Source organism: Castanea sativa, chromosome 8 (assembly GCF_040712315.1).
Source record: "Castanea sativa cultivar Marrone di Chiusa Pesio chromosome 8, ASM4071231v1".
Classification (NCBI taxonomy): Eukaryota; Viridiplantae; Streptophyta; class Magnoliopsida; order Fagales; family Fagaceae; genus Castanea; species Castanea sativa.
The window spans coordinates 6,413,426-6,426,833 of NC_134020.1; the positions used below are offsets into that span (position 1 = coordinate 6,413,426).

Sequence of the window (13,408 nt, forward strand, 5' to 3'; positions counted from 1 at the left end):
GGTTCTAGACACCCATGTTTTCTATAATTCACTACAGTTATCGAGTGCCGCCCAAGTGAAGATGATGTGGAAAATTGTTGAGCAAATGGTGGTGAAAGGATTTGTTGGTTTGGATCTCTATGTCACTGTTGAGCCCACCATAGTAGAGGCTGGAGAGGGTTCACAACATACTGTTTTGGATGGAACTGTAGATGAGCACATTGACTTAATACCATTACAGTCTTATCAAGGGTGTGCAGAAAATACAGGAGATGGGTATGGTACTGAACTGTGGCAAACATTTCCCCATGCTTCACACATTGAGGAGGAGCAAGGGCCCCAGGAAGTGCATGCAAGAGAGCATTTATCTCATGATGAGCTGCATGGGGGCACATCTAAAAATGAAGATGATCACGGACTTGGTGACGATGCAACCCATATTGATATTACTAGGGATGACTTCGAGGAGGACCTAGATACCATGGGTGAACACGAGGATGTTGATCATATCGAGGATGTGGTTGTAGAAGAGAATAGAGACACATGCCCTGGTCCCGATCCTACGCCGAAATGGTTCACCAAAAACACTTGGGATAATATGTTTGATCCATCACCGGTTATGCAAGCGGAAGTATCAAGTTGGACGCCTAGGGAGTAGCCAATGAAAGGAATGGTATTCGCGACTAAATTTGCAGTGCGACATGCGTTGACATGGTACGCACTGCGAGAGAATTTTAGGTTCAAAACTGAGCATTCAGACTCAGAGAGGCTTTTGGTGAGTTGTGAGGATGATTCTTGTCCATGGTCAGTCCATGCAATCTGTTGCAAGGGAGACAATGTCTGGAAGATTGCAAAATGCAAGGGTCCCCACACGTGCGACAAAATTCAGAATGCTCATGATGGTCGGATGATTGATTCGGTGTTCCTAGCGTACGTACTTGAGAGCTATATACGAGAAGACCCCGCGTATAAGATAAAGAACTTTCTCCACGTTGCTTTGGCAGACTTAAAACACGAAATATCTCACTACAAGGTATTCTTTAACTTGCATTCTTTTTTCAATACAATGTAGAGACATCAGTCTTCATGGAAGTATAAGCATGATATTTTTTCCCAAAACCCACGAATACCTAATGTTATGAAAAATGAAATTGAAAAAAAAGAAAAGAAAAAGGAATAAAGAGAAAGAATATTATCTTCATCTTATAGCCTTACAAGTCTTGATTTTTTTTCTTAAACTATAATTATTTAACTTCTATTCATTTCTAACGTAATCATTATGGTTCACATACAAGGTTTGGGATGCCAAACAAAAGGCCGTTGCAGCTATATACGGGGATTTTAAGGAGTCTTATGCAAAGTTGTTGCGTTTTTTGGCAGGACTTAAGGATGCAAGTCCGGGTACAAAGTATAAGTTATTAGTGAACGATAATTATGAACCGGGAACCTGTACATTCAAGTCCGTATTTTGGGCGTTTCGTCCATGTATTATTGGGTTCAAGAACTGTAGGCCTGTGATTAGTATTGATGCAATCCACCTCTATGGAAAATATAAAGGGAAATTGATGATTACAATGGCGACAGATGCTAATAATAAGATTTATCCACTTGCCTTCGCCGTTGTCGAGAGCGAGAGCACAGAGACTTGGGGTTGGTTCTTGGCTTGTATAAGAAGGTATATTACTGACCGGAGACACCTGTGTGTCATATCTGACAGACACCTTGGGATACAAGCTATCTTCAGAGACACTAATTGAGACTTTTTGCAGCCTCCCATGACAGAACATCGTTACTGCCTTCGTCATCTATGCAGTAACGTGAACACTAGATGGAACAATGAAACTTTAAAGAATCTAGTATGGAGGGCAGCAAGTGCTACCTAGGAGCGAAAGTTCAATTCCACGTTCAATTTAATTGAGAATGTGAACCGGGATGTGCATCAATATCTAAAGGATGTGCCGAAAGAGAAATGGGCTCTAACTTTTGACAAGGGTTACTGTTATGGGGCGATGACTACAAATGTCTCCGAGTGCTTCAATTGTGTTTTAAAGGGTGCTCGTAGCCTGCCCATTACAGCAATGGTGAAATACACATGGTTCAAATTGAATGCTTATTTCGATGATCGTCGCAATAAGAGCATAGAGTAGTTGAATTTAGGAAAAAAATGGTGTAAATATGCCTTGGATATCTTCATGAGAAATAAGGAGAAGGCAGAGCATCACAGGGTGACGAGATTGAGCGCGCAACAACAATCATATCAAGTAGATACACCGCATAATCCAGGGACTGCTGGACATGGGGATCACACACATGGAGTTAATTTGCTGCAAAGAACTTGCACATGTTAGAAATGGAAATTGGATAAGATACCATGTTCACAAGTCATTGCAATATGTATTAGGTATCGACATGATGCAGAACAGTACATTGACCTATGCTATAGCGTGGACGCACTGTTCCGGAGCTATGCTCCCGTTTTCCCTGCGTTGAAAGATAGATTATCATGGTCGGATCCTAAAGAAACTCGAAAGGTCCTCCCTAACCCCCAATTGATCTGAGAGAAAGGTCGCCCTGTCTCAACACGAATTAGGAATGAGATGGACGAGGGCGGGAAACGGCCTAGAACCACACCATGGAAGGAGGGGGGGAGGAAGGTGCAATGCAGGTTGTGTGACCAAGAAGGGCATAACCGAAGAACATGCCCTAAGCGAAACGAGGCCCCGATGAGTGGTGGTCTCGCGGACTAGGTATGCTAAGTTTGATACTGGTTAGTGGTGAATCTGGGCATGGATTGTTGGATGATGTACAGGTAGGGAACGTTCCTTTTTCCTTAAAAACTTTACATTCAAAGTGGCAGCACCAATAGATTTAAGTTGTTCAAAAAAAAGGAGAGGGGGGTGGGGGGGAGGACACCAGATTATTTACGTTTAACATCAAAGTAATTGATTAAATTAGATTTTTAATTTAGTTTCATACCATAAATGCATGATATACATGTTATTATTTTTCACGTGTATTTTCAGGTGCTTAATTTTGATAGATTTACCTAGTCAACAACATCATCAAAGATTTACTTGTCACCAAGTAGTCTGCCACTAAAGATTCCTGCTTGCAAGGGCCATAGTCTGGTATTATTATATGTCTCAACTACTATTTTGTTTTGCTTTGTTTTGTAGTTGAATTGTTTTTTATTTGAGAATTTTCAATATTGGGATATTGTATGTAATGGATAAGAAAATTTAGGGTTCTATTTCTGAGGATCTATGAACACCCACTGCTCAAGCAAAGAAGTAAGAACAATTGTTATTTTGTGGGTGCAAAAGGTTGGTGTGCACCATGGTTTGCACCATGCAGAAGTTTTTTAATGCCACTCCCTTGTATGTATGTTAGTTGAGATTTGTGTGCACTTCTTTGTCCTCCCCTGAATCAAGCATAATGCATATAATACTCGGACTATCCCCTAGTGTTAGTTGGCCGATTAATCATATTGTCCCAGGTCATGTAGGTTGGAAAAACCTTAAATTGCTCAAGTGTTGACAGTTCTTTTTGTTGCCTTCCTTGACTAGGTTTCTTGGGGGAAAAAAGGTTCTTCTGATTGGAGGAAAGACTAACCCTAGCAGTGACAGAGGTCCAGGTTGGGTATTCCTGTGTGTATGCTTTGATTTTGATTTTGTTTAGTCATATTTCATTTACTATATTTTTCCAAATGATGCCTAATCACATGATTTTGGATTTTGTAGTGTGGGCATTTAACACTGAAACGGAGTGCTGGTCACTTATAGAAGCAAAGGGTGACATACCAATATATCATGTGGCTTCACACATTTAGATTAGCTGTGTTGTAGAAGTAGCTTTACTTAACACCACTACCCCCCCCCCCCCTCCAAAGAAAAAGAAAAAAAAAACCACCCACAGTTTCTTCTTTTGGAAGTTACAATTTGGCAAGGTCATTATTGGAAAAGAAACCCCTCCCATGCTTATCATGTGTGCCAAATATCACAAGAATTAGATGTTTCTACCCACATGATCCATATAATTTTTTTATTTTTTAATAATGAATTAAAATTAGAATGCTAATTTGGATTGCTATGTGGACAAGACGGCTATCAATCTCCAACAAACATGATAATTGGCAAGCATGAAATGTGAGAAAAGAACCTGTCAGTAGCTTTTGTTATTATGCAAATTTTGCTGAGGGGTGTTTTTGAAGCAATTCGTGCAGGTAGTCCATGTCTTGGATTACTGTTCTGTTATATACCTTACTGAGGTGGAAAAATGATATTACATTTCTTTCCTTTAAGATACCAAATTTATGTATTGCAGGTTGCTCGTAGTGGTCATACTGTGGTAAGGGCAAGCTCTGTTTTACTCCTATTTGGGGGTGAAGATGCTAAAAAGAGGAAACTAAATGATCTGCACATGTTTGATTTGAAATCTTTGACATGGCTTCCTCTTCATTACACGTGAGTAGGTTCTAGTGTACTTTGTGAAATTTGTTGATACTATTTTGTACACAAGCTTCAAGTTTAGTACTTGTCACCTTTGTCATGGAGAATTCTGGTTGCACTTCTTGTTGTCATATCCCTTGATTTAGGAGCGAAGGGTTTTTCTTATTCTTTTCAATTGTACATACAGAGGAACAGGGCCATCTCCAAGATCTAACGATGTGGCAACTCTTTATGATGATAAAACTCTTTTTTTATTTGGAGGAGCATCGAAGTCCAAGACTTTGAATGACTTGTACTCTTTTGACTTTGAAACGGTATGTGGAACATCTCCTCATCTGTTTTTTTTTTTTTAATGGATTATGTGAGCGAGTAATTTCATCTCTCATAGAATCAAGCTAAAAAATACTTTAGATTTGACATTTTGATAATTAGATCTTCTTTCTCAGATGGTATGGTCAAGAATAAAGATACATGATTTCCATCCATCGCTAAGAGCTGGTTCCTGTGGAGTCCTGTGTGGAACTAAATGGTATATAGCGGGGGGTGGAAGCAGGAAACAACGTATGCCTTACGAGCGTAGAAGCATTGTTAGAATATTTTGACCCTTTTCTCTCATTTGGTCACTTAAAAAGCATGTGGACCTTTCTCTCATGTTGCAACCACGAATTGATTGAACTTGTTGCTCATTATAGTATTATGTTAGGTTTGATGCAAGAAGTAGCTTTTGCTCCTCCTTTTGTTCCCCCCTAATAGATCTTCGAGGGTCTTCATGCCTCCGATATCCTTGCTTTCACATCATTCACTCTTGGATAGACAATCCAGACCTATCTACTTTAGGATGTTCCTGCCATATGTTTCAGTGTTTCTTATTCTTTTCTTGGGTTTAATACACAGAGTCGCAATGGTTCTAAACTCTGGAGCATGGTGACGATTTCAACCATATAAGTTGCCACCTATACTATAATGTAGGAAGGCTATCAAAATCAACCTGATTTTGGTTCTGAGAAAGCATTTGATGAATTAGGAAAAAAGAAAGAGAAAAGAGAGGAAGATTGAAAGGCCTGGCTTTCAACTCCTTTGATTCCCATGATTTGAAGAAGTTTATATTTGTAAAATTTGTGTACATTCAGACCTTGTCTAGCTGCTATTGATGTTGTTTTCACCTTCATAACTAAGTCCTCTATCCTCATGTTAAGATCTTCAATATCTCACTGGCCTGGGAGTTAAGTTCTGATGTGGATCAAATGCAGTGCAGCTTTGAGCAATTTTCTAGTGTCACTAATTTTTTTTTAACATTCATTTATGAACTTTTTATTTCTAATTATTCCAGGACATGTGGTCTTTGATGTTTTAAAGGTTGAGTGGTTTGTGGCTGTTGCATCACTGCCATCTTCCATCACCACCAACAAGGTGAGTCATATAGATTTTGTTCTCTGCATTATCAAGTATCGCAAATCTTTTTAATGCTACCTCATGCCATATGATGTGCCAAAATTATGCATCAAATTTTTTTTTTTTGTTGATATCTCTATAAAAGTAATACACTTTTTAATGGCCATAAATCCATGAGCTTTCTATTTTATCCTTGAAGGCTTGGATTTATCTGTTGGTTCTTTGATTACTTTCTCAAATTAGTCAAAACTTATCATCCATTTTAGTTGTTAGTTTAACCTTGGAACTAAAAGCTAATATTCTGGCTTTAAGCTTTACGTCGGGCAGTCCATATTGATGCCACACCCTTGTGGTAAGCTGATGCCATCTCAAATTGTGCATAGCCTTTGTATGGCTTTCACTTTCGCTATTGAGCTTATGGGAATACTGCATAAAGATGACATTTGAGCTTATGGGTTGCCTGAGCCGATGTAATTAGTCCATAATTGCTATGATATTTGTTATCTGATATCAATTTGAGATGATGTGTGTAGTCTTAGTAGCATTCTTCTTGGCAAGATGAAATTATTTGTCTAAAGATTGTTGTATTCTTAGGGTTTCAGCCTAGTTCTTGTACAGCACAAGGAAAAGGATTTTCTTGTTGCCTTTGGGGGATCCAAAAAGGAGCCGTCAAATCAAGTTGGATATAGAAATCATGTATTTGCACATTTGTTGACTTGCATTCGATCATTGACTTCTTTTATTTTCTAACCATTTGTTGTTTTGTTGCAGGTTGAGGTCCTGCTAATGGAAAAGAGTGAATCATCCAAGGGACAAAGATCTACCACTGGAAAAGTCACAAGAACTCTGCTGTTGCTCGACAAAATCTAGCATCGGCCATTGAATAACATGGTTCTAGAAGAAAATCTTTGTCAGAGTCAATTGTTGATCCAAATTCTGTTCCTGGCAATGTTTCACTTCACAAGCAATTTCATAATGAGGAAGAATACAAAATGCCTGTTGTTTAAGCCAGAAGAGCCTGACTTTTCTACAGACCAAGAAGATAGTTGACTTGTATAAGAACCTTATTATTATCACAAAATAGAGTATCCAAAAGGTTTGCTAGTAATATTTATATAATCTTTTGTTCTGCATACCAAGAAGATAGTTGACTTGTACAAGAACCAATTTTTATTCATTCTCCTTGTTTTGGTCATTTAAAAACAACAGAATCCTTTCACTTCTTACTTCAATTATATTCCATGACAGGTGATTTTTCTTACATGGATTTTTATATTCACATCATTTTAGGCAAAAGGAATTGTGTGACAAAGAAGATTGCAAGATATGTGATAATCTTGATGTAGATCAGCCATGCATATGTTAGTTTTATCTTTGAAATCGCTTTTTGCATTCTAGATGTTCCTTTCAATGCTTTTTTTTAAAGATGAATGAGAAATATATTTATAAACTACTAAAAACTAAAAAGCAATGTATAGTTACTATTTCAACTCATAGACCAAAAGAACTCCTAGTCCTAGTAAAGAGCAGCTATACAATTGCATGTCACAGTAAAGGACAAAAAACACACATAAGGAAGAGGTAGCCTTTGTAAAACCACCCTACTAGCAACCAAAATCTAAGCAAATCCCATTTAAGAAATGCACTGCAAAATCTTCAAGCTCAAACTCCAAGTATTGCAATGACTCAGTTCAAGAGAGAGCCTTCATATTTCAAAATGCCCTTTTCAAGGATAATTGCATTTCTCCGATGCCAAATATCATAGATTGATCCTAAAGCTAGCTTACACACCACAGCTTGGAGAGATTTTCCCCTACACTTCTCCACTCTCCATTATGTGATATCTTCCCATACAAACCCAAGAGCTTGGAGATGACAGCACCTCATTAACTCTTTCCTAAATAAAGAGCACTAAAAAATGTTCACTAAAAATCAAATGGATTTTAAGAGTGTGTAATAAGCGAGAACTTCATGCAAATGGACGTAAAGATTCGAGGTGCATGATTAAAACAATCCAGAAATTGAGGCCAACACAGATTGATACTCGAGTTTCATGGACTCGGGTACTGTGTTAACAGTACCCGAGTCCAGGAAGCTCGAGTATCAAATGGCATGATACACTCAATAAATTGCGGCCAACCCAGATTGATATTCTAGTTTCATGGACTCGGGTACTGTGTTAACAGTACCCGAGTCCAGAAAGCTCGAGTATCAAATGGCATGATGCACTCAATAAATCGCGGTCAACCCAGATTGGTACCCGAGTTTAGTGAACTCAGGTACCACACTATACGATACTCGAGTTTATGAAACTTGAACACTAAGCTCATTTTTTAAATCCGAAATGTCACGCTGGCATGCCACGGTGGAACTAGAAAATTCGGTACTCGAGCTCACCAAGCTCGAGTACTGGAAAAAGTGGTAGATCCCCATTTATTTTCGAAAGTGTTTTTTGGCTAAAAATTTTGAAAAAATGTGGTAAATGGCCATTTTGGCCACACTACAGCTCTACTTTTTTGTTTCTTTCTGCCCCTTTCTCAATTCTCACGCTTCCAGCAGCTTCCTCTTACTTTCTCTGAAAGTCTCTCATCTTGTTTCAAAATCACATATACAAAGGAAGAGTTACGCAAAGAGGGATTGAGAGAGATCTCCTAACTGCAGAACGGCGAGAACTGAGGCTATTATAAAGAAAGACTAGAGTGATGAATGTCATCAACGGCCAAGAAGTGATCTCCTCCGCCACAAAACATTACTACCAGCTCCATCCAAACATCAAACACTTAATCTACACAAACGCACAGCCACAGAACAACCAACTTCAACTTCATTGATCCCATCTCCAACTCCGTAACATCAAATGTCAAACCCAAACACTACATCAGCCACAGAGACACACATAAAGCCGCAAAGCAAAACGCACAAAATAAAATCCCCCCAAAATCAAAACCCAAAACACAGACACAAATTAAACAGCTCAAACACCTTCACCTTCATAAGCCCACAGTCAAGACAAAACCATTCATGAAGCACTACTCCAAGCCGCCGTTGTTACAGTCACCGCAAAAGGCCCAACAATGATGTCCGTGGATGCTACTCCAGCACCCAATGCTTAGTGGAAAGCGTTGGGTATACCTCTAATCTCTCATAAGTCTGCTTGAGATTGTTCCTTCCTTGAGATTTTGATGTCTTGGATTTTAGCGTGAGTAAAGAGAGAGAGAGAGGCAGAGAGGGAGTGAAGATAGAGAAAGAAAAGTGGAGATTCCTTTTTATTTATTATTCTGTGGCGAGGGTCCTCTCAAATTTTAAAATTGTGCAGTGTGACAAAATAGTGAGATGGATGGGTGAGCTCTTTTAGCCTTTAGATATATATTTGTCGAAATATTGAAGCAGCTATAGGGATGTAAATACGCTAAAAGCTCTATTTTGTCACTTCAATTTCTGAAAAACTTTCCTCATATTTTTTCTCTGGATTCGATAATAATATTAAGAAATATATACAGTATTAAGGAAAATGGTTTCGGAGTGTAAAATAATTTCAACTAAAAATGTTTGTCAGGAAAGGAAAATTTTTTTAGGTATTTGGTTGCATTTCAAAAAATTTGTTGGAAAATATTTTCTTGTGTTTGTTTTTGTTCTTAAAAATGCTTTAGAAAACACATTTTTTGCCCATTTCTCACATTTTTTTAGCTTCCAAACACATATTATAATAAAAATCCCAATATATAAACCCAAAGAAACAAAAAAAAAAAATGAAAATCTCAATTCCACAAACCCAACACTAGAGAGAGAGAGAGAGAGAGAGAGAGAGAGAGAGAGAGGGTTGAGGTAGCGGTTGCGAGATTTGAGAAAGAAAGAAGCAGCGACGGCGAGCTTGAGAGAGGCAACGGTGATAAGATTGGTGGCAAGATCTAAAGGGCTCGTTGAGGTAGAGGTGGTCTAATCTAGTCACGGTGGTTGTTGTTAATGGGTTGGTGGGCACAATGGTTCAATTGATTCGTTTGTGGGTGGGTCAGGATGGTCCGATAAGTTCGTGGGTGAGTCACAATGGAGCAATGGTGAGCAACAACGATGATGGTCCGGTGAGAGGAGGCATGAACCTTTGGTGGAGCCACAAGTAATCTCTCTCTCTCTCTCTCTCTCTCTCTCTCTCTCTCTCTCTCTCTCTCTCTCTCTCTCTCTCTCTCTCTCTCTCTCTCTCTCTCGTAGGTTGAAAATGGGTGTAAGTGGTTTGAATAGAAGTGTAAACTATTTTACACTTTAGGGGTTGTTATTTTATAGTCAGCGGAAATCATTTTCCGTTTAACTAAATTTTCCGGCCAATCCAAACACTTCCCATAGTGTCAAATATTTTTCGTATTCCTTTTACTGCCAAAAAAAAAAAAACAAAAAAAAAAACAAAATACTGCCTAACTAAAAACTTACGTTTTAGCTAGTTTAATTCGGAATTTTTTTTAAAAGAAAAAAAAAACCTATAAAATCAAATCTCATATATAGTATAGGAGGGGAAAATTCTTAGTTATTCCTAGAGTATGGATAAATGGTACTCTCTCCATTCACATTCATGGTGGACTCTACCATGAATTTAATGAGTGGACCTCACCATGAATATGAAGAAAGGAGCATCATTCTCCGTGCTCTAGGAGTACCTAAGTATTACTCGTACAAGAGGAAGCAGAAAATGAGATTTGTTTCAAAAAAATTGTAAGGTGCACCATACAATTGAAGTGGGGCATAATATTATATGGCAAAGGCAAACCATGTCTAGTAAGTTAGTAGCCAAATCTAGGGGGTGTTTGGTACTGTGGTTTAAACAATAGTATTTAGTGTTTAAACAACATTACACGTTTTTTTACACACTTTTTCATCCATATATATTTCCATAAAATAACAACAATGTTACCAGAAATCTCTTATCAAATAAACCTTATTGAGAAAGCACAGCGTAAAACTTTCCAAGGTTGTCAAATTTTCAAAGTCCTATTTGCAGTTGAAACTTGAAACTTTGAAAGTACAATGATTCGTTCAATATGTACCATACAATTAAGTTTATTCCAAGAAGAAAAAATCATTTTGGAAATTGTATATTACATGAGGGACCACCTCCTTTTTTTTTCTTTTTTATTTATGGCGTAAATGCACTTTTAGTCCCTACATTTTGACTTTTTTCCATTTTAGTCCCTACATTTTAATTTTACCACTTTTAGTCCCTAAATCAATTAACGCGTTCCATTTTGGTAATTTTTGTTAGCCCACTAACGGAAATTGCTTAGGTGGCAAACTGAGTGCATTGTTGGCACATTAAATGCTGATGTGGCCAATTAAAAAATAATAAAAATTTTTAATTAGCATTAAAAAAAAAAATGCCATGTCAGCTTCTAAATATAAAAAAAATTTATTAATCAATTTTAACGAAATTAAAAAAAAGAAAAAAGAAAATTAAAAACAATAAAATATATCAATTCAAATCTAATTCACTTTGAACAAGAACATACAAGAACACAATCACATATTTAAACATCAACACAAAAACATAAATATCAAACCCAGAACCAAGCATAAAAACACAAACTCAATTTTAAACATTAACACAAGATCACAAACAATCTATCCTCCACAGGAAACAAACTATCCTCACAAAGCTCATTCCATTTCGTTGAAAACCTAGATCCCAAATGCATCGAAAACACCCTATTCGTCAACAAAATCCCAGAATTTTGAGGAGAGAAACACCCAGATATCAAATCCACATAGGTCAGATTTGGGAACTGAAAAACCAATCGACCCGATTCGAGAAAGTGCCAAGATAAGAGCTTTAAAGTTCGAACTAAACGGCCTTGGAGGGTAAGCCAGCGCTTGCAAACAAGGGAGATCGAGTTGTGATTGGAATTTGGGAGTTTGGAGAGAAGTTGGAGCAGGGTTTGGTCAGAGAGTTTCCGGGTCGGGTCAGACTCGGATTTCGGGTAATTGAAATTAGGGTTTGGGAATTTAGGGAAATTGGAAATGGGGATTTGGGTTTTGGGGATTTTGGGAGATTTAGTGTTTTTTTTTTTTTGTTGTTGTTTTTAGTGGTGGGAGTGATAGGAGAAGAGAGAGATTGGAGTTGCATGGTGAAGATAACATGCTTGAGTGGCTTAGTGTTTTTGAGCCACAAGTCTGACCAGCTTGGTGGTTGTTTTTTCGGGCTAGGGTTTTCAGGTTTCCCTGGTGCGAACGACATTGTTTTTTTTTTTTTTTTATTATTTTTTTTTTATTGAGTTCTGTGTTTTCTCAGATTTGAAACTCAAACTCAAACTCGACTTCGACTTCGACTTCATGGTTGTCGTCGCCGCCACTGCTATTGCCGAGAATCATTTGCTGGTGTTGGTAGTGAGGGTGGGTGTGAGTGTGAGGGTGAGGTTGAGGAGAATGGTGAGGTGGCAAGAAGCTGGCGCCGGCGCCATCATGTGGGTTTCTAGGTAGATTCGAAACCCCTCTCTCTCCTCACTTTCTCATCTCACTCTCTCTTTATCTAGGTTGAGTCTGTAGTATTTCTTTTGGACTTTTGATAAATTTGAAAAGGGATAATATGGGTTTGTGAAAAGAAATTTTTTAGATCTGCTGTTATTGTGTTCTTTGTGTTTGTGATCATGTGTTAATGTTTAAATTTGAGTTTGTGTTTTTTGTGTTTGGTTATGGTTTTGTGCTTTATGTTCTTGTGTTGATATTTAAATATGTGATTGTGTTCTTGTGTGTTCATGTTCAAAGTGAATTAGATCTGAATGGATGTATTTTATTATTTTTAATTTTTTTTCTTTTTTAATTTCGTTAAAACTGATTAATAAATTTTTTTATATTTAGAAGTTGACATGGAATTTTTTAAATGCTAATTAAAATTTTTTATTATTTTTTAATTGGCCACGCCAGCATTTAATGTGCCAGCAATGCACTCAGTTTGCCACCTAAGTAATATTTGTTAGTGGGTTAATGGAAAGGACCAAAATGGAACACGTTAATTGATTTAGGGATTAAAAATGGTAAAATTAAAATGTAAGGACTAAAATGAAAAAAAGCCAAAATGTAGGGACTAAAAGTGCATTTACGCCTTTATTTATTGTAATAAAGGGTACCCGCGAGTTAGATGGAAAGCTCAAATTCTTTTTTCACACTCCTTTCCTCTCTTTGTTCTTTTTAAAGAATTTCATATTTTTTTGACAGAAATATCAAAACTCATAAAGTAAAGTCAGTTTTCTTAATTGTTAAACCTTTTTTTTTCTTTATTATATATATTTTTTAATCTTTATTTCTAATATATTATAGTTCTAAAAGGAAAAAATTCACTTTACTCGTAATTGAGTAAATCTAAATTAGGTTTAATGTATTAAGAAGTATGTGAAGTTTACTTTACAAGTTGTATCATTAAAGTCATGATGATTGAACCAAAGAAACAAGTGGAGAAAAGTTAATTCAGTGAAACTCGACACTAGCATCTATCGAGACTTAATGAAGGATTCTTGACATAAAATTGACACCTTTTGATCTATCGAGCTTTGCGATTTCAGAATTCTCATACCTGAATTTCTGCCCATGATGATTTGGATTGCTAGGGTTTC

At 37.2% G+C, this 13,408-nt stretch overlaps 1 protein-coding gene and 1 pseudogene across 1 annotated transcript; both read left to right on the forward strand.

Moving 5' to 3' along the window:
• The first annotated feature begins 649 nt into the window (after window positions 1-649).
• Window positions 650-2,537, forward strand: LOC142605794 (uncharacterized). Its single transcript, XM_075777231.1, has 3 exons — window positions 650-1,012; window positions 1,275-1,654; window positions 2,381-2,537. The coding sequence occupies exons 1-3, from the start codon at window positions 650-652 to the stop codon at window positions 2,535-2,537; spliced, it is 900 nt and encodes a 299-aa protein (XP_075633346.1).
• Window positions 2,538-2,728: 191 nt separating this feature from the next.
• On the forward strand, window positions 2,729-6,826 carry LOC142605795 (acyl-CoA-binding domain-containing protein 5-like; annotated as a pseudogene).
• Window positions 6,827-13,408: the final 6,582 nt, after the last annotated feature.